General features: G+C 44.6%; 1 protein-coding gene across 1 annotated transcript in view; it reads left to right on the top strand.

The window, feature by feature from the left end:
• Positions 1 to 22,838, top strand: part of LOC138642070 (ubiquitin-conjugating enzyme E2 E2) — a 311,858-nt gene that overhangs the window by 268,022 nt on the left and 20,998 nt on the right. Inside the window, exon 5 of the mRNA XM_069729987.1 lies at positions 15,851 to 15,998. Coding sequence (XP_069586088.1) covers positions 15,851 to 15,998 — 148 coding nt within the window. The remainder of the gene's footprint in view (positions 1 to 15,850; positions 15,999 to 22,838) is intronic.

The raw sequence follows: 22,838 nt of genomic DNA on the forward strand, positions 1-22,838 counted from the left end.
ACTTGTCTATCAGTTACTATATCTGTGCTGAAATACAGTTAGGTTCATATATATTTGGACAGAGACAACATTTTTCTAATTTTCATTATAGACATTACCACAATGAATTTTAAACAAAACAATTCCGATGCAGTTGAAGTTCAGACTTTCAGCTTTCATTTGAGGGTATCCACATTAAAATTGGATGAAGAGTTTAGGAGTTTCAGATCTTTAACATGTGCCGCCGTTTTTAAAGGGACCAAAAGTAATTGGACAGATTAAATACCGTATTTTTCAGACTAAAAGACGCACTTTTTCCCCCCCAAAAAAGGGGGGAAAATGGGGGGTGCGTCTAATAGTCGCAATGCAGGCTTACCTAGGTGGCAGAGGTGCGGTGGCTGAGGTCCGGTGGCAGAGGTGTGGTTGCGGGGGTGTGGCGGCAGAGGAGGCGCAGTAAGCGGGGTCCCTTTCCCCGGTATGGTGATGCAGCAGGCCCGGTATGCAGCAGAGCCGGGTGAATCCTCTTATCGGTGGTGGCGGCCATTTTCCGGAGGCCGCGCGTGCGCAGATGGAGCGCTCTGCTTCCCGGGGCTTCAGGAAAATGGCCGCCGCGATCTCGCGGCCATTTTCCTGAAGCCCCGGGAGCAGAGCGCTTCATCTGCACACGCGTGGCCTCAGGAAGATGGTCGCGCCCACCGATAACAAGAGGATTCACCCGGCTCTGCTGCATACCAGGCCTGCTGCATCACCATACCGGGGATAGGGACCCCGCTTACTGCGCCTCCTCTGCCGCCCCGCCACCGCACCTCTGCCACCGGACCACTGCCACCGCACCTCTGCCACCTAGGTAAGCCTGCATGGTAAGCCAGGGACCCCTCTCACGCCATACCTCTCACTGCACCTCCTGATCCCAGCACCTCCTGATCCCAGCACCTCCTGATCCCAGCACCTCCTGATCCCAGCACCTTCTCATCCCAGCACCTTCTCATCCCAGCACCTCCTGATCCCAGCACCTCCTGATCCCAGCACCTCCTCATCCCAGCATCACCCCACCTCTGCCGACACCTTGCCTCCTGTGACCCTGCTCTGCCACCGCCATCCCTCAGGTAAGATACTGTAAATTCGGACAATAAGACGGACCCCCATCTTATAAAAAATCTTTTTTTCTGCAATTTTCACCCCAAATTTGGGGTGCGTCTTATGGTCCGGTGCGTCTTATAGTCCGAAAAATACGGTAATTTTAAATAAAATGTTCATTTCTAGTACTTGGTTGAAAACCCTTTATTGGCAATGACTACCTGAAGTCTTGAATTCATGGACATCACCAGACGCTGTGTTTCCTCCTTTTTGATGCTCTGCCAGGCCTTCACTGCGGTGGTTTTCAGTTGCTGTTTGTTTGTGGGCCTTTCTGTCTGAAGTTTAGTCTTTAACAAGTGAAATTCATTCTCAATTGGGTTGAGATCAGGTGACTGACTTGGCCATTCAAGAATATTCCACTTCTTTGCTTTAATAAACTCCTGGGTTGCTTTGGCTTTATGTTTTGGGTCATTGTCCATCTGTAGTATGAAAAGACGACCAATAGGTTTGGCTGTATTTGGCTGGATCTGAGCACACAGTATGTCTCTGAATACCTCAGAATTCATTCGGCTGCTTCTGTCCTGTGTCACATCATCAATAAACACTAGTGACCCAGTGCCACTGGCAGCCATGCATGCCCAAGCCATCATACTGCCTCCGCCGTGTTTTACAGATGATGTGGTATGCTTTGGATCATGAGCTGTACCACGCCTTCGCCATACTTTTCTCTTTCCATCATTCTGGTAGAGGTTGATCTTGGTTTCATCTGTCCAAAGAATGTTCTTCCTGAACTGTGCTGGCTTTTTTAGATGTTTTAGCAAAATCCAGTCTAGCCTTTTTATTCATGATGCTTATGAGTGGCTTGCACTGTGCAGTGAACCCTCTGTATTTACTTTCATGCAGTCTTCTCTTTATGGTAGATTTGGATATTGATACGCCGACCTCCTAGAGAGTGTTGTTCACTTGGTTGGCTGATGTGAAGGGGTTTCTCTTCACCATGGAGATTATTCTGCGATCATCCACCACTGTTCTCTTCCGTGGGCGCCCAGGGCTTTTTGCATTGATGAGTTCACCAGTGCTTTCTTTCTTTCTCAGGATGTACCAAACTGTAGATTTTGCCACTCCTAATATTGTACCAATTTCTCGGATGGGTTGTTTCTGTTTTCGCAGCTTAAGGATGGCTTGCTTCACCTGCATGGAGAGCTCCTTTGACCGCATGTTTACTTCACAGCAAAACCTTCCAAATGCAAGCATCACACCTCAAATCAACTCCAGGCCTTTTATCTGCTTTATTGAGAATGACATTAAGAAGGGATTGCCCACACCTGTCCATGAAATAACCTTGGAGTCAATTGTCCAACTACTTTTGGTCCCTTTAGAAACAGGGTGGCACATGTTACGGAGCTGAAACTCCTAAACCCTTCATCCAAGTTTAATGTGGATACCCTCAAATGAAAGCTGAAAGTCTGAACTTCAACTGCATCTGAATTGTTTTGTTTAAAATTCATTGTGGTAATGTCTATAACCAAAATTAGAAAAATGTCTCTGTCCAAATATATATGGACCTAACTTTATGAATTATATATAGAGAGAGAGATGATCTTTTTTTATTTTGGGGGAGGGTGAGAGGGGCGGAAATGGAATTATTTCATTTGATAAAATTCACTGCATTCACATTCTGCTGAATTATACAAAAATAAGTATGTGAATGTATGTCTTAGTAATATACCACTGATGGTGTGCCAGCATTGTTAGAGCCTGTTCACATCCCGAGTTTCCTCTACATAAATGTGTCCATAGCCGTTAATTGCCATAGACACACTGAATGCAGAGTCTTGTCTTACAGACAGTCCTTCATGGGAGAAAGCTATACAAATTAGCTCTTCTTCCTTCCTAACAAAAAACCTCTGGAGCTGTCGTGCAAGTTCAGAATATGGTGTAATGCCTTTCTAAATTTTGCATATATTAAAACCAAACCATTTTTTGCAGCCAGACCATATTGTAGAAAGCAGATGCTTTATTCGGAGCCTGGATAGTGTTCTCTGTGGTGTCACATGTTGTATTTTGGCAGTTTGTAAAGTAAATTAACCAGATTCTATTTTCGGATGTTGTGGTTTGGTAAGTGTTACAGTGTTTATGAGCAGCAGAGTTTGCACATACGCCTCCAGTTTTAGTGTTATTTGACCACTTTTAAAATACTTTAGTTAAAGGGAACCTGTCACCAGAAAAAGCGCTATTAACCTGCATATATGGGGATAATCTGCAGTTTAATAGCGTTATTAATCTGCCTGGTGCCCGCAGTTAGCGTACGCTGCAGGGAGAAAATTATCTTTTTTCCTATCGCCACGACAGCACCCATACGAGAGAGGGGATCCGCCCACCATCTGGACAGGAACCTACAGGATTTAAAGGGGCGGTCCCCCTCACCACTCCAGTTTGGGTTCCTGTCCGGATGGTAGGACCCTGCAGGATGTCTCTTACCCAGGTCCACCAGGCCTCTGCGCGGTATCCTTGAGAACGGCAGAATCGGGGACTCTGGAAGCAGCGTCGGGGGTGTTCTTTTTCAGACCCCTCCTCGTCTGGCCGTACGGATGCGATCCCAGGGGTCGGGCAGTGCCGCCCTGGGTCGCGTGAGCGCGGCTGGCTCAGCGTCCCTTCATACCGATGACCCGGAAGTGGAAGGTAGGACTTCCGGGGGAGGCTGGGGGAGGAGGCGCGGCTGCTGGTATTAAGCGGCAGAGGCTGCAGAGCAACGTGCGGCAAAGAAATGTCCTCGGTTGCGGACACAGAGCACCTTCAGGTGGAGGTGCCTGACCAGCGCAAGAAGAGCGACAGCAGCCGCTCCAAAAGCAGCAGCAGTGTGGTACGGGGGCAGCAGCATGCGGGTGCCTCAACGTCACATACGGATTCCCCTCAGAGACCGGTACTGCTCAGTTCAGCCTTGGTGAGTGTCATGACGAAAATCACCTGGTAGCTGATATAGTCTGTCTGTCATTGTGCTTTGTTTTAGGCAAAGAAATCAGCCAAATCTAAGCACAGGCAATGTGCCCTATGTACAGTTCCCTTACCTGATAGTTATCAGAAAAGGCTCTGCCAAACTTGTATTTGCCAGACCTTAGAAGAAGAGGCTCCCCTTCGTGCATCAGATCTCAGAGCAGTTATAAGGGAGGAAATTGATTGTTCCCTTAGAAGCAGTCGGCATGAGAGATCCAGGGAAGTATCACCAGGATCCAGTCCGTTGTTGCAGGAAGGTGAATGCTCACGTTCATCATCACCGTCCTCTTCGGACGAAGAAGGGAGACCTTGTTTTTCAGTAGATGGAATGGACGTACTGGTTAAGGCAGTTCGCACAACCATGGGGGTTGTAGAGAACAAAGAGCCAAGGTCAACCCAGGACTTAATGTTTGCAGGGTTGTGCCAGAGAAGCCGTAAATCGTTTCCTGTGGTAGATACTGTGAAGGACCTTATTAAGCGTGAGTGGGACAAACAGGATAAGGGTTTCCTACCATCATCAGCAAAGAGAAGGTACCCTTTTGATGATAAAGTCCTAGCAGAGTGGGTGAAAAATACCTAAAGTGGATGCGGCTGTGGCCTCCACATCTAAATCAAGCACCTTACCACTGGAGGATGTAGGTCTTCTGAAAGACCCTTCGGATAGGAAAGCAGACATGTTTCTTAAAAAAGTTTGGGAAGCATCGTCAGGTGCTTTTAAACCAGCAATCGCAGGTACCTGCACAGCCAGATCAGTTATGGTCTGGGTAGCCCAGCTGGAGGAGCAGCTTAAAACTAAAATACCTCGTGATAAGTTGCTGGATTCACTGTCCCAGATTCGGGATGGTGTGGCGTATTTGGCGGATGCCTCGGTGGATTCCTTGAAACTGGCGGCCAGATCAGCAGGACTTTCAAATGCTGCCCGGCGGGCTTTATGGCTTAAAACCTGGAAAGGAGACGCACAGGCTAGAGCTAAACTATGTACCATTCCATGCAGGGGTGAGTACTTATTTGGCCCGGTGCTAGATGACATCCTAGCTAAGGCTGAGGATAGGAATAGAGGTTTTCCTAAAGTGTTCAATCCCACCTTTAGGAATACCTTCAAGAGACGCTTCCCGTACCGGAGACCCTACTCAGCCCGAAATTGGGAGGCGCCAGAGCCGAAGAAGAGAAGTTCAGACTTCAATACATCATCTTCCTCAAGACGTAGGCGAAACTATCGTTAATTCAAATCTTCCTGTAGGGGGCAGACTAAAACATTTCTATACTCAGTGGGCCAGGATAACTTCCAGTAATTGGATCCTGGGTATAATTAGGTCAGGATTGAGATTAGAGTTCCGGGAAAAACCTTCAAATTATTATATATTGACTGCCCCTGGTTCCTTAGACCAACAGAAGGCCCTGGAAAAAGAGATTCAGACACTGAGACAGAAAGAAGTTATTGTAGAGGTTCCAAAAGAGCAGGAGGGGGAAGGATTCTATTCCCCTTTATTTTTAATCTCCAAACCTGATGGTTCCTTTCGAACCATCATAAATTTACGGAAACTGAACAAATTCCTACAATACCATGCTTTTAAGATGGAATCAATTAAATCAGCGACTAAACTTCTTTTTCCCAGGTGTTATATGACAGTCCTGGATCTAAAAGATGCGTACTACCATCTGCCCATTCACGAAGATCACCAACGGTTCCTCAGAATGGCGGTGTGCTTAAACAATCAGGTCAGGCACTTTCAGTTTACGGCAATGCCATTTGGATTATCTATGGCGCCAAGAGTGTTTACTAAAGTCATTGCGGAAGTAATGGCTCATATCAGAGAACAGGATACATTAGTTATACCCTACTTGGATGACTTCCTAGTAGTGGGTAATTCGTTTGTTCAGTGTAAAGATCGCCTAAACTGTATAATATCTTCCCTACAGGACCTAGGTTGGCTGGTCAACTTAGAGAAGTCAAAACTAAACCCATCAACAAATCAGATTTTCCTGGGTATTTTGCTAAATTCAGAACATCAGCTGTGTTTTCTTCCAGAGGAAAAGAAGCAGAAGATTATACACAAAGTCAGGGCTGTGATAAAGAAACCGGATCTGACCTTAAGAGACGCAATGTCCCTATTGGGATCGTTAACATCATGCATACCGGCTGTTCAGTGGGCTCAATTCCACACTCGGATATTGCAAGCCCAGGTCCTGGATACAGAGAGGAGTCTTCAAGGTCACTTAAGCGGAAGACTCAAGCTATCTACCACCACTCTAAAGAGTCTAGAATGGTGGCTAAATATGAAACATCTGGCAAAAGGGGTACATTGGGAAATAGTTCCAGACAACACGGTCACAACCGATGCCAGTCCAATAGGATGGGGAGCTCACATAGGAGAGGTTTGGGCTCAAGGACAATGGTCTCGCTTAGAGGCCCAAAGATCCTCAAATTGGAAGGAGCTTATGGCAGTAAAAAATACCCTGCTCAGATGGCTACCGTTCCTGCGGGGCTCGCATGTAAGAGTTCAGTCGGACAACACGACAGTGGTCGCATATCTCAACCATCAGGGAGGAACGAGGTCAAAGTCTCTGATGATCACCACCGCAGACATATTCAACATAGCCGAAGCTCATTTTCATTCTCTTTCAGCGGTTCACATACGAGGAGAACACAACATAGAGGCAGATTACCTCAGCCGTCATTCTCTGCGTCAGGGAGAGTGGGTCCTAAATCGGCTAGTTTTCAAACAGATAGTGGGTCTCTGGGGGTTACCTGTTATAGATCTGTTTGCTACGAGGGAAAACAGACAAACCAAGAAGTTTGCATCCCTTCGGGTAGCGGACAAACCTTCTGTAGTAGACTCCCTTCAGATTCATTGGGATTTCCCTCTAGCCTACGCATTTCCCCCGCTATGTCTGATCCCTCTAGTTCTCAGGAAGATCAGGAAGGAGGGGGCGAGAGTAATCCTAATTGCCCCCTTCTGGCCCAGAAGGGCATGGTTCTCCTTACTCAGGGCAATGTCCGTGACCGACCCCTGGGTGTTGCCGGTGAGTCCGGAACTCCTTTCTCAGGGTCCATTTCGTTATCCGAATGTGGAATCTCTGCATTTGACGGCATGGAATTTGAGAGGGAATTATTAAAAAGGAGGGGTTTTTCTGACGCTTTAATATCTACCCTTTTAAGTAGCCGGAAAGAAGTCACTACTAAAATTTACTGTAAAATCTGGAAAAAATTCCTTGCCTTTTATCAACAGCCCTTTACGGATAAAATTCCAATTCCGGCTATTCTGGAATTCTTGCAGAAAGGCCGAGAATTGGGTTTGGCGGTAAATACCCTTAGAGTTCAGGTATCTGCCCTGGGGGCATTATACAATAGCAATGTGGCAGGAAATAGATGGGTATCTAGATTCATGAGAGCTATGGAACGTAGTAACCCTGTACATATTGTTAGATTACCGCCATGGGATCTAAATTTGGTTTTGGATGCTTTAACAGAACCCCCCTTTGAGCCATTAGATTCTGTCTCCATTAAAAATTTAACTTTAAAGACGGCTCTGCTAGTGGCCTTGACTTCTGCTAGAAGAGTGAGTGATATGCAAGCGTTGTCGGTAGACCCTCCTTATCTAATGGTCTTTCAGGATAGGTTAGTTTTAAAACCGGATCCAGCATATCTGCCAAAGGTAGCTTCTAAATTCCATAGAAGTCAAGAAATATATTTACCATCATTTTGTGATAATCCAGTTTCAGCAGAGGAGCAGAAATGTCATATGCTAGACGTTAGAAGAGCAGTATTACAATACCTGCACAAAACAGAACCTTGGAGGCAGAGTAGGGCTCTGTTTGTTTCCTTTCAGAATCCAAGGAAGGGGGCGAGTGTAACAAAGGGCTCTATTGCCAGATGGATCAGAGATGCGATATGCCTTGCCTATACTGCCAAAGGTCAAATTCCACCAGAAGGCATCAAGGCCCACTCCACCCGAGCCATGGCCTCATCCTGGGCGGAGAAAACGGACGTCTCCATAGACGTGATATGTAAGGCGGCAACATGGTCATCTCCTTCCACCTTTTATAATCATTACCGTCTTGATCTATCATGTAAGGCCAATTTAGACTTTGGCCGTTCAGTACTTAGTGCTGTAGTCCCTCCCAGGTGATTGGTCTTTTAAAGTCTCTCGTATGGGTGCTGTCGTGGCGATAGGAAAACCGGTTTTTACGTACCGGTAATAGGATTTTACAGAGTCCACGACAGCACCCGCACATTCCCCCCCGTAGTTAATCACTGGTTTCCTGCACTCTATTGGAAGGTGTGCTTTTAATTGTCACTCTCTAGAAGGTGATGGTATTTAGTAATGTTTAAGTATTTATGATTGTGTACTAACTCAATGGCGGTGTCCCTTATACTCTGAAACACAAACTGGAGTGGTGAGGGGGACCGCCCCTTTAAATCCTGTAGGTTCCTGTCCAGATGGTGGGCGGATCCCCTCTCTCGTATGGGTGCTGTCGTGGACTCTGTAAAATCCTATTACCGGTACGTAAAAACCGGTATTCCCCCCCCCCCCCCCCCCGGCAACGTTCGGATTCATTCATGTGGACGGTGCGGGCGCCTGGCAGGTTACTAATGCTATTATCCTGCAGATTCTGCAAGGGTTAATAGCATTATTTCTGGTGACAGGTTCCATTGAAATGTCTTTTACCAATTATGATGTGTGAATAGGGAACATACATTTTGTGCAGAATTATTAGGCAAGTGAGTATTTGGACCATATAATCATTTTCATGCAGATTTTCCTACTCTAAGCTGAATAAACTTGATGCTTATTGGATAAAGCAGATCAGGTGATGTGTAGTGATGAGTGAATATACTCGTTACTCGAGATTTCCCGAGCACGCTCGGGTGACCTCCGAGTATTTTTTTAGTGCTCGGAGATTTAGTTTTCCTCACCTCAGCTGAATGATTTACATCTCTTAGCCAGCTTGATTACATGTGGGGATTCCCTAGCAACCAGGCAACCCCCACATGTACTTATGCTGGCTAATAGCTGTAAATCATTCAGCTGCGGCGATGAAAACTACTGTAAATCTCCGAGCACTAAAAAATACTCGGAGGTCACCCGAGCGTGCTCGGGAAATCTCGAGTGACGAGTATATTCGCTCATCACTAGTGATGTGTATTTGTGTAATGAGGAGCGTGAGGCCTAAGGACACAACTCCCTTTATCAAGGTCTGCAGAATTATTAGGGAGCTTGTTTTCCTGCGGCAAAATGGACCAAAAGAGATTTAACTGACTCTGAAAACTCAAAAAGTGTTACAATTCTTACAGAAGGATGCTACTCTCACGAAATTGCTAAGATAATGGGGTGTGATCACAGATAGTCAACAAGGTCACAAAAAAGGTTGAGAAAAATTGATGCACATTAACTGACAAAGATTTGAGGAGAATCAAACTTGAAGCGACCGGGAACCCATTATCCTCCGGTGCTGTCACATTCCAGAACTGCAACCTCCCCAGAGGGCCCAGAAGCACAAGGTGTTCTGTGCTCAGAAACATGGCCCAGGTAAAGAAGGCTGAAACCAGACCACCACTGAACAAGACACAAGTTGAAATGTCAAGACTGGGTCAAGAAATATCTGACAACAGATTTTTCAAAGGATTTATGAACGGAGAGTGACTCTTGATGGACCAAATGGATAGTCCCATGGTTGGATCAATAATAATAATGCACACAGACCTCCCCTTGAACCCCATGAAGTTGGGGAACTGGTGTGGGCTGGTATTATTATAGATGAGCTTGTTCGACTTTTATGGATTGAAGATGGATTTCAAATTAACTCACAAACATACTGCCAAGTTTTAAAAGACTTTTTTCCAGCAGTGGAACAAGTCTACATATTTCAAGAAATCCATGATTTTTATGAAGGACATGCTCCATCGCATGAATCCAAGTAATCTACTTCTTGGCTAGCTATTTCTTAAACCAGTCTTGAGGTTTCAACTTCTGTGTCTTGTTCAGTGGTGGTCAGCTTTCATACTTCCTTACCTTGGCCGGCCATGCCTCTGAGCACTGAACACTTTGTACTTCTGCGCATAATGTAGGTCCTACGTCTCAACCTGTCCTCTAAAATCACTTTACTGCATGCAATATATATTCTGTCAGCTTTTCTTACGCTTCAATTACACAGGAGGAAAACACCTAGTGTTCAGCTATTTGGAGTGATTTTTTTACTTGTATAAAAATCATTTGATTTGAGAACCTTTAATTTTTATTGCTTTTACTACCATTTTTGTTAATTGGATGAACAGAAAAAAACACTTTTTGCCTGTTTTTAATGGTGTTAACAATAAGGGTTAACTAATATAACATTTCAGTAGCCGGAGTCATTAAGACATGGGACAATAAAGTGGCTGCCATCCAAGCAGACACCATTTTAATCATTATGGTCCATTTGGTATTGTTTTTTGTCAAAGGGTAGCACGGTGGCGCAGTGGTTAGCACTGCAGCCTTGCAGCGCTGGAGTCCTGGGTCCCACCCAGGACAACATCTGCAAAGAGTTTGTATGTTCTCTCCGTGTTTGCGTGGGTTTCCTCCGGGCACTCCGGTTTCCTCCCACATTCCAAAGACATACTGATAGGGAATTTAGATTGTGAGCCCCATTGGGGACAGTGAAGATAATTTGTGCAAACTGTAAAGCGCTGCGGAATATGTTAGCGCTATATAAAAATAAAGATTATTATTATTATTATTATTAAAGGGTGGATCTATTTCTTGCAGGAGTTCTTTTTTTTTTTAATCTCCAGCCACAGTCCCCCTATCCTCAGCCACAGTCCCCCTATCACCAGTCACAGTCCCTCTATCGCCAGTCACAGTCCCCCTATCGCCAGCCGCAATCCCCCTATCGCAAACCGCAGTCCCCCTATCGCCAGCTGCAGTTCCCCTTTCGCCAGCCACAGTCCCCCTATCCCCATATCGCCAGCCGGAGTCCCCCTATCGCCAGTCGCAGTCCCCCTATCGCCAGCGGCAGTCCCCCTATCGCCAGCCGCAGTCCCCCTATCGCCAGCCGCAGTCCCCCTATCGCCAGCCGCAGTCCCCCTATCGCCAGCCGCAGTCCCCCTATCGCCAGCCGCAGTCCCCCTATCGCCAGCCGCAGTCCCCCTATCGCCAGCCGCAGTCCCCCTATCGCCAGCCGCAGTCCCCCTATCGCCAGCCGCAGTCCCCCTATCGCCAGCCGCAGACCCCCTATCGCCAGCCGCAGTCCCCCCAACGCCAGCCGCAGTTTCCCTATCGCCAGCCGCAGTCCCCCTATCGCCAGCCGCAGTTTCCCTATCGCCAGCCACAGTCCCCCTATCGCCAGCCACATTTGCTTTGTACTGAAGATTACAAACCTTTACGGAAACTCATATTCTCCATAATTTCTAATAGAAAGAAAAATCCTCCTTCCAGCTATAGCCACAATTTGCATGAAACCCTGCCATGTAAATTCATTATTGACGATCAACTTCAGTGATTTACACTCCAGACATCTTAATTACAAAGATAATAATGAAGTTACATGTAATGAAAAATGCTTCAGCAGCTCCGCTATGTAAATGTAATTATTTCTCCATCATGTAGCTAATGTATAGGCTCTTTGGCCTGCTATTGCTTCATTTCATATTCATTGTGTTTTCCTCCAGCTATTTAGCATCGCTGCTGTTTTAAATCTATGGCTCTAATTTACTGATTAGAAACCGTTGTAGTCTAAAAAGTGCCACATAGTCAGATAGGCCAACATGATCTGCAGATAACCTGTATACACACTGAAAGGTCACTTTATTACCGACGCCCATCTAGTAGCACATTGGACTCTCTTTGACCTTCACAACCGCAGCAATTTGTTGTATTGGTGTCTGTAAAGCACTGTGTAATTAATGGCGCGATATATGTGAATAAACAAAGATGTCTTATATAGTACAGTACATAGATTAAAGGGAACCTGTCACCCCCAAAATGGAAGATGAGCTAAGCCCACCAGCATCAGGGGCTTATCTACAGCATTCTGTAATGCTGTAGATAAGCCCCCGATGTATCCTGAAAGATGAGAAAAAGAGGTTAGATTACACTCACCAAGGGGCGTTCCCGCTGTGGTCCGGTCCGATGGGCGTCGCGGTGCGGGGCCTCCCAACTTCATACGATGATGTCCTCTTCTTGTCTTCACGCTGTGGCTCCGGCGCAGGCGTACTTTGTCTGCCCTGTTGAGGGCAGAGCAAAGTACTGCAGTGCGCATGCGCCGGGAAAGGTCAGAGAGGCTCGGCACCTGCGCACTGCAGTACTTTGCTCTGCCCTCAACAGGGCAGACAAAGTACACCTGCGCCGGAGCTGCAGCGTGAAGACAAGAAGAGGACGTCATCCTATGAAGATGGGAGGCCCCGGACCGGACAGTGACGCCCATTGGATCGGACCGCCCCCCAGGTGAGTATAATCTAACCTCTTTTTCTCATCTTTGAGAATACATCGGGGGCTTATGTACAGCATTCCAGAATGCAGTAGATAAGCCCCTGATGCTGGTGGGCTTAGCTCATCTTCCATTTTGGGGGTGACAGGTTCCCTACATTCTCTTATTGCTAGAATTATTTATGACCTACTATGCCATTTGTTGTGAGAAAAGCATCCAGCCCTTTTTATGAATGCTGGATGCTCTAACTGTAAAGAACCCTTTCCTGGTTAGATGCCTGAATCGCCTGGCCCTGATAATAAATGTCCGCTTGCCTTTTGTAAGATCTATGGAAGGAATAAATTATGTGCAAGTTCTTTGAATTGACCACTTGTATTTCTACATGTAAATGAGATTTCCTCTGAGGCATGGTTTTTCCAAGCCCAACTTTTCTAACCTCTCATTCTAGGAGAGGCCTTCCATATCATGTAATAATCTAGTTGCCTGGCACTGACACTTTGTCTCTTTCCCATCCACATGGTCAATAATAAAGAGAAGAAAACAAGGGTAGGTCCTATCCTGACGCTGATCCTTGAGGTGCCCATTGCTGACTGTAGCTATTTAGAGACTGCTTGATCTTGTTCTGTTACAGTTTTCTACCCATTTGCATATAGTTTCCTCTGATCCCTGCTTCTGGAGCTTCAGTACTAGGATGTTATGTGGAACTGTATCAAATGCCTTTGCAAAGTCCAGATATATCTGGACGCATTACCAACATCCAGATTTGCACATATTAGCTTATTACTAGGTTCATGAGTCCGAGGCAGGTCAACTGTGGCTACTCACCCCCCACCCGTTTTACTGACTGCTTGGTGTGCATAGGAGAAACCTGTCAGTCTCGATGAGCAAGGCATGAAGAAGCCATCCAAGACCTGACTCAGACTAGTAAACTTGTTCCTGGACGATTTTTCAAAGTATATTTTTTTCTGAAACTCCTTTGCTTTTCAGAGTAAAATATACATAGCTGCAGTAACGGAGCCAGTCTTGCATCAATCAGTTGTCATGTTTTCCCATATAACCCACGGCCACCACCTTTCAGCCCCGTGTGACAGCATTCTATAATGCTGCACATATGACTCAAATTCGCCCTGCTTTTGTGCATGTGCACTTCTCTCTGCCCTGCCAAAGACAGAGCAAAGTACTGCAGCGCTCATGCATCGGGAAAGGTCAAAAGAGCACAGGCGCGAAGAAGAACACTGTGTGCATGAAGTAGGAGGCATCAACCATATGAAGCACAGAAGGATGATGGAATCGCAAGAGAGGAGGCAGCGGACCAAGACCAGCGACGCCCATCAGACGACTGCCCCATAGGTGAGTACAACAAAAGGTCTTTTTTCCTTGTACGACGAATTGGATTCATATGTGCAACATTATAGAATGCTGTCATATGGAGCTGAAAGGTGTTGGCCGTGGGTTACATCAGAAAAAAATTGTGACAGGTTATCTCTAACCCATTTATGACCTGTGATGTATAGGTATGTCTTAGGTCACCTCTCTTTGATGCAGGCTCCGGCCCTGAGCCCGCATCTCTTCAGGCACATGACAGCTGATCTGATAAGCTGACATGTGCCCCTAACAGCAGTGGGTGGAATCGTGATCCACCCGCGGTTGTTAACATGTTAAATGCCGCTATCAATCTCTGACATGAGTGTGCTGGAGGCAATCACAAACCCCCCACATTGGAGCCCCAGTAACATGATCGCGGGGCGCCGATAGGTTGGCGTGAAACCGGGAGTCTGCAGGAGACCCCCATGCTTGTCATTCTAGATCTGCTATGAGCGCAACCCCGTGGCTAGCGTTCATTGCAGATGAGCAATTCTGCCACACATAGGAGTGTTAAAGCCCTGTGTGTGTAACACAAGAGATCAGAAGATTGCCACTGCAAGTCTCCTACGGAAACTATTGAAGCAAGTCAAAAAAATGTTTTTAAAAATATTAAATTTTCAAATCTCTCCCTTTTTTCCAATTCAAAATAAAACAATAGTAAAAAATAACGCTGTGTTCAGAAATGCCCGATCTATGAAAATTTAAAAAAAATAATTAATCCAATCGGTAAACAGAGTAACAAGGAAAAAAAAAATCAGAGATCCAGAATTATGTTCTTTGGTCGCCGAAGCATTGCAGTAAAATGCAATAACGGGCAATCAAAACATTGTATGTACCCAAAATGGTATCAAGAAAAATGTCAGCTAGTCACACAAAAGAATTTGCCTTCACCCAGCACCAGATCCTGAAAAATGGGAACACAGGTCTCGGCAAATGGCATTATTTTTTTCTTTTTTACAAACATTCAATGTTTTTTTCACCATTTAAATAAAAAATGAACCTATACATGTTTGGTATCTGTGAACTCGTAATGACCTGGTGAATCATAATAGCATGTCAGTTTTAGCATTTAGTGAACATCATTAAAAAAAACTCAAAAATTGCACTTTTTTTTTTTAATTTCACTACACTTGGAATTTGTTTCCTGTTTTCCAGTACACTATATGGTAAAACCAATGGTGTATCTCAAAATTACGACTCGTCCTACAAAAAACAAGTGCTCACATGGCCATAATGATGGAAAAATAAAAAAGTTATGGCTCTGGGAAGAAGGGAAGTAAAAAAACAAAAAACGGAAAATCCCAAGGTTGTGAAGAGGTTAATCACGTATAACTTCTGTATATACTGGATTGGTATGGTACTAAATATATATTGTGTTCTATGATAAAGAAAATTAATGACATAGTCCGGAGCATGAAATCTCATATATAACAGCGGCGTAATCACAGCACAAGATCAGCAAGGAGCAGTGATTTGTGCCCGTCCCTTCCGACACCCCGGTCTTGTTTCAGCTCCTTACCTACCTTCTAGCAGTGAGATATCATTCTGGCCTGCAGATGTTCCTCCTCTTGTTTTCTAGTCTCAGTCCCTCCATGCATGTGACAGCTGGTTGAAGTTAGATTTCTGGTCGCTGTAGGCTACATAACCTTTAGGTGTTACTTGTTCTGGTCTGAAAGTAGTCCGCTTCTATTCTTCATTGACTCTCCATTAATACGAGTAGGAGCTAACCAACAATGATCAATCACTGAACTCTTTATCTCCTACTGATGAAAGGTGGGCTGTAGTTCTCACTGTGCACATTGTATCCCACCCCCCCCCCACCCCCGTCATTTTTTTTTATTTTAAATGTCAGACTTTAAAATGGTAATGAAGCATTGCATATAGCATATACTGTAAGATACCGTAATAAAATCCTACACTTAAAGGGAAGCTGACAGCTGATACTTGCTGCCCCAGCCATTATTCGATACGGTATTTATTGTAAATGTTACAAGTGAAAATTGAACAGCCAACTATAATTATTTTTTAGGTGACGTTTCGGACAAGAATCTATCACTGTAACATTAACAGCCAAGGTGTCATCTGCCTTGATATCTTGAAAGACAACTGGAGCCCAGCACTAACCATTTCTAAAGTTCTCCTCTCCATCTGCTCTCTGCTCACAGACTGCAATCCTGGTAAGATATTTATTTTTTTTTATCTATACCTGGTAAAGCTATAACTAGTGTTGATCGAATAGCTTCAGCTCCATCCTTATCCGAATAGCTATAGCGCTTACCGAATAGCTGCACCGGTAACCCGGATACCGGGAGCGCTCCCGATAATCAGCAGTCCGGTGCCGCTGCTGCATGTGTCGCGGCTGGTGATATTCACATGCATGGAGAGCCCAACAAACGGGCAACACATGCATGGAGAGCCCAACAAACAGGTAACACATGCATGTATTGTAACTGTCACACAGCCGCGGCACATGGAGCTGCGGCACCGGACACCTGATTATCGGGAGCGCTCCAGGTATCCGGGCTCCCGATGCAGCTAGTTGGATACGGAGTTATCCGAAGCTATTCGTTCATATCTAGCTCTAACCTTTAATATTTCTATACTTATTGATACTGGTCATATTTATTTAGCTCAGTTGGCCAGTAATGTGGACGCTTTGAACTTTTCATGGATTACCTTGTTAAGTGTCTACCTTTTATTCTCATGGTCCATGAAGTAGCAGATACATCAGCCATGATAAGCAGCTCTGGTACCGTGGATATAGTTATGTTGCATGGTGACATGGATAATAACTAAGAAAACTAAGGTATCTAGCCACTGGGATCTAAAGATATAAAACTTTCATTTATTTGTATAGCTTAAAAGGTTCCTGGTGCATTAAAAATATTGTATCAAGGCAAAAACCAACGGGCTTCGGGCTTACAACTGTCCTTAGTCATGGATTATGCTCTCTCCCATTTTCCCTCTTCTCTGTACATGACTTCTCTTGTTACATTTTACACCATATTCATTATGGTGACTAATTCTGTATGTGATCCTAGGAGCAGTGTGTAGATGGCACATGGCTAACACTGGCCATCAGGTCTTCTGCAGGCGATATCAGTTATTCATAGTGTTCACTAATTATATTGTAGTCATCGTATCGTCGTTATGCAGTACCTGTTAATAGACAAAAAGCTCTAAAACGTGAATGCCGCATGTCGCACTCAGATGGACTCTAAAGGGATTTTATGTAAATCTATACAAAATTTTAATGCTGAGCCCTGTGCTGTCAAGGACATTGATAAAATATGCCATAAATGTCCAATAGATGTGAGTCTTGAGAGCAATACCCCGATATGCGCTTGCTGGCATGGAGAGATGACTGCACATGCATGGCACGCTCCATCTTTATTGGAGCTCCAAATGATTGTTTAATATAAATGCCCCAAATGAGGCAAGTACTTTAAATTGTGAATTTTATATAGAAACATTTAATTTGTGTAGAAAAATACTTCTTGTTAGTTATCTTACTTGATACTTTTAACCCATTATCTACCAATGTCCTTTTTTGGGGACACCTAATCTTTTGCTTCTAGCAACTAAAATTTTTATAATTTTTATAATTAGGTCCAATTTTTTGCATTGTTTGTAAAATGAATGTTTTCAAAATAGGAAATCATGTCATTGTCATTTTTAATTGAATATTGGGACCCCCTTTTCTGAAAAATCCATAAAATGAAAATGTCTAATTTGGCAAGTAATGGGTTAAATACATATTTAAAGGGGCTATCTGGCTTAGATGACTGGTCCTGAAGGCTTTATCTTTCTTCCTGATCCTTTTCAGTCTGTGGGCAGTACACAACTTTGATTGACAGTTCAGGCCCACAGCGCTATGATGTATCCAGTGCTCTCTTCCGGTTTGCCTTAGCGGCATAGGACACTCCCTGTTTGTTCTGCTGCTCTATAAGGCCAGTCTCACACGTCCAGATAATTCCGGTACCGGAAAAATCGGTACCGGAATTATCCGTGTCCGTGTGCTTACGTTGAACATCAGTGTGGCACATGTGCGGCAGCCGTGTGCCGACTGAGGACCACACGGACCGTGCAGGAGACAGCGCTAGAGTTAAGCGCTGTCCCCTGCGTGCGGTGCTGAAGCCGGTATTCATCCCTTCTTCCCAGTAGCGTTCGCTGGAAAGAAGGAATGAATAAACTTTTTTTTAAATTTATTTTTGTTTTTAAAATAAAGTTGCCGGTAATCTGCTCCCTCCCACCCCCTGTGCGCACACCCCCCCCCCCCCCGGTATTAAAATACCTACCCAGCTCCCTCGGCGCTTACATCCTCTCAGCGTCGCTGCTTGTCCTGTATAAGCGGTCACGTGGTGCCGCTTATTACAGTAATGAATATGCGGCTCCACCCTTATGGGAGGTGGAGCCGCATATTCATCTCTGTAATGTGCAGCACCACGTGACCGCTCATACAGGACAAGCAGCGACGCTGAGAGGATGTAAGCGCCGAGGGAGCTGGGTAAGTATTTTAATGCCAGCGGGGGGGCGCACAGGGGGTAGGAGGGGGCAGATTACTGGCAACTTTATTTTAAAAACAAAAATAATTTAAAAAAAAAGATTATTCATTCCTTCTTTCCAGCGAACGCTGCTGGAGAGAAGAAATGAATGGGGCTTCAGCACCACACGCGGGGGGGGGGACAGCGCTTACAGTAGCGCTGTCTCCTGCACGGCACACGGACTACATCCGTGTGCGGTACGTGTTTTACACGGACCCAATGAGTTTAATGGGTTTGTGTGATCCGTGCGCTCCCACGAACACTGACGGTCCGTGAAAACACGCTGACATGTGCAGAGACACATTGATTTTAATGTGTCTACGTGAGTCAGTGTCTCCGGTACGTGAGGAAACTGTCACCTCACGTACTGGAGCCACTGACGTGTGAAACTGGCCTAAAACAGGTTAAGGGTTTCTGCACATTGCCTGGTCCCACCCTATAGACCACAATAGAGATTCCGTCGCTGCTAGGTCTCCCCGCACCCCACATTTCTAACACCACTTGCCAACAGATTATCATCCAGGAAACTTTGAAAAAAAAAATCTACCAGTGTCTTTAAAGTATAAAACTTGTATCTCCATGCTCGAGAAACTTGTTCCTTCTGTTATGTCCTGATCGTTATAGAGTTGTCCTTTTACAACAAAAAAATGGACAAAAATAGTGCTTAAAAATAACAAAATATGCATTACTTACCTATTGAAGCCGCTGCAGTGCCTTCTCTGCTGCTTGAGAGTCATTGGCAATGATGACGTTTGGTCTACAGCATCTGACCTTAGCAGCCAATCACTAGCCTAAGCAGACAGGACTGGAACGCTGAGGCCAGTGATTGGCTGCAGCAGTCACGTGTTGTAGAAACAAGGTGACCGCTGCAGCACTGCAAAGAAAACGGCAGAGAGCAGCAACGAGGCAGCGCTGATGCAACAGGGGGCTTAATAGGTAAGTGATGATTATCTTGTCATTTTCAAGCATTACTAGCTGAGTCCATTTTTTTTTTTATGGAAAACCACTTTAAAATCCCAACATTTCCAGGGGCTATAAATGACATTACCACCATTGCAAAGTCGCTTGGAACATGGCTCTGTATTCACACTGGGAGCCGTAAATCTCCTGTCACAGAGACATTCATTACTAAATGTGCTTGTATCCGTTGACAGGTTAACGTTAAGATTGTGAATTGTGCAGTAAAATGTTATGATAATCCAGACCGATAATCTCATTGTAAGAACAAGGACCTCAGGAACAATAATTAAAATAACATCACTCCTTTGTAATAGCGCTGGCAGGAGAGCCGGCCATCATCTTCGCGCAGGCTTGTCTCCCGGATGTGAGCATGTACCTGTACAATTATATTGAACTGTTGTAATGTGATAAAAGGCTCACGGGAGAGATATTATTATGTTCACATTTTTCTCTTTGAGAAGCCGTAGCCCTGGATAGAAGCCACGTCTTCATTTCCATCCACCCCAGAGGCTGGCTTTTAGGTGACTCTCCTAAATTCATTTCATGTTTATTTGCCTCGCGCCCTTGAGTTGTAGCACAATAGCAATGACATGAGGTTTAGACATCAGATAGGAGCACAGATAAAGTCCAAGCATTGACCCTTTCCAGATCTGGAGCTGCTCATTGTAGCGGGCGATTACCATATGAATGCTGCCCTGCTTTATCTGATCTAATTGCTTTCTTTCTGAAGCTTTTACATGAGCTTCCAAGTGAAGCCAGGCCTTTTGTTTCTGCTGCACAGAGGAGCATGGCTTTATGTTCATGACCATTATGTTCTTTTCATCTTGGCAAAGTTTCTTGTGCAGTTAAACAAACAATTGGAGACATTTGAAGAAGAAAAAACATCACTATTGCTGCTGTAGGTTAGATATTTAGTGACAAAATGATCTATGATAAGACAAGTTTACTTTGCACTGGTTTGTATAGTTTGTCCACCACTTCATCATATTGTCCATAGACCATAAGGACTGTGCTGTTTATACGCATGCACGAATATTCTGCTATAAACATAAGGGTGGGACCAAAATCCTATCTGGACTGTAATGGAAATTGGAAGGATAGACTCATAGGATGGTAGAGTTGGAAGGGACCTTGAGGGTCTTCCTGTTTATAACCCCCTGCTCAGTGCAGGAATCACTAAACCACCTCAGGCAGATGTCTGTCCAGCCTCTGTTTGAAGACTTCCATGGAAGGAGAACCCACCACCTCTCATAGCAGCCTGTTCCACTCATTGATCACTCTCGCTGTCAAATAGTTTTTCTAATATCTCTGTATCTTCTTCCTTTCAGTTTCATCCCATTGCTTCTCGTGTTTCTGTGTGCAAATGAGAATAAGGATGATCCCTCTACACTGTGACATCCCTTCAGATATTTGTAGACAGCTATTAGGTCTCCTATTAGCCTTCTTTTTTGCAAGCTAAACATTCCCAGTTCCGTTAACCGTTCCTCATAGGACATACTTTGCAGTCCGCTCACTATCCTGGTAGTTCTTCTGTAAACTTGCTCCAGTTTTTCAATGTCTTTTTTAATATGTAGTTCCCAGAACTGGACAGAGTATTCCAGATGAGGCCTGACCAAGGAGGAGTAGAGGGCGATAATTACTTCACGTCATCCAGACTCTATGCTTCCCTTAATACATTTATGCTATATTTATACTCTCAGTACAAGCCCTGGAAGATTGCTTAGAAATAGTGAAATGTGAGAGATGTCCTCTGGTGAGGTTGCATATGTTTTCCTAAATTAGTCCCTTGGGTGATGCTGGTTAAGGAAATCTAATTCTGTTATTCTCAGCCAATCAGACACTACCTTGCAATGTATTGTCCATGCATCTTTTTAATTTTCTTCTTGAAAATTCTTTTTTCATATGTACTTTGGCCGATGATTTCTGATACCTAAAGGCCACCACTCCCCATTAAGCACCTGAAGTTTTAGAGCCCAACACTTTTGTCTTCAAGGAGATAAGCCGCTGCCAAAGCTGCGTGACAGTGGCTTTCCTATCTCTCCCTGTCAAAAACGCATTCAGCAGGACACTCGTGTATGGAGGTGAGAACTGTCTGCCAAACAAACGTATGGCCAACAACTATCTTATGTGTATGGCCAGCTTAAAGGGGATATTCAGGGGTTCAGTTCTGCAGTTGCTCTATGGGACTGCAGACTTGTAAATCCTCAAATTGCGCACAGTGTGCACTGTCCGGATTCTTCGGTACTGGCGGTCATGTGACCGCTAGTATGCCAAATAGACTTGTCCACACTTACGCAATTCACTAGTATTGAGCAATGCTTCTCACATCTAGTCACATGTGTGACTGCATGTATGGAAATCACACACTCGTGGTCACATGCCCACCTGCTCCAGCACCGGAGAATCCTAACGGCGCACAGTGTGCATGCTGTGAGGATTCGCAAGTCTGCAGTCACATAGAGTAACTGCAGACTTGAACCCCAAGCTTGGACTACCCATTTAAAGAGGACCTGTCATCAAGTTAAAAGTGCCCAGTTTTTGCTCTTATTTTATTCCTGCTGCTTCCATGCACACAGTATTTTTTTGTTTTGTTTTTAGTGGGTTTTTTTTGCTTTTTTTTTTTTTAATCTGCCATATGGTTCCATAGATATGGGCTTTTTTTAATTTATTGCTAATATTTATAATTTTTTTAGGAGTGGGTCTGGCTCTTGAAATTCTATGGGGGCATGTATTTAGGCTGCCCTGCAGTAATACCCTGTCAGTAACACCCCCTTGGTAATGACCATAACATTAGCACTAGATAAAATGGTGCATATCTCTGAAACATTATGGCAAACTTAAAAAATGAATGAATAAAACGGAATACTCAGGGGAGCAGCAGGGATAAAAGAAGTGTAAAAACTGGTCACTTTTGACCACCTAGAGACAGGTTCTTTTTAAGGAACTCTTGAACTGTGGTATGTTATGATGAATATTCAATGGAGTGCTAGAGCATGAGCTTTTAAACCCTTGGAATGGAAACCACTCTTCCCTGCAGCTCTCGTGGCTTTTATAAAGGGGTCCCAATAATGGATCCTGTATATGGAATAGAGTTATCCAGATTGAACTACCTTTAAAGTTTTCTTTTCGGAAGTATTTAAAAGCATTTATCATGTATCAACCAAAATAGTGGCTAAATGGTAGATCAGTAGACCCCGTGATCAGTAAACCCCCATTAGATAGTGGATAAATACTAGATTAGTGAACTCAGCAGTCAGACCCCTCCAGTGTAGCATTCATTGCCTTCTGTAGGCAGGTGATAAATACTTTAGGGTGGAATAAGCCCTTTAAGTAGACTTCATTTTGAAGGGCCCTGTATAGAGCACACTTAGGGGCCCCATACACATACGACTATAGTAAGCTAAACCAGCCAATATTGTTGAGATTGGCCCACAGTCTGTTGTGATTGGGTGGTCCTGACTCTCCCCTTTAAATGATTTTGGGAGAGAGATTTATATTCTATTTGGCGTGAAT

The sequence above is a fragment of the Ranitomeya imitator genome, chromosome 6, assembly GCF_032444005.1.
Source record: "Ranitomeya imitator isolate aRanImi1 chromosome 6, aRanImi1.pri, whole genome shotgun sequence".
In the NCBI taxonomy this organism is placed as follows: domain Eukaryota; kingdom Metazoa; phylum Chordata; class Amphibia; order Anura; family Dendrobatidae; genus Ranitomeya; species Ranitomeya imitator.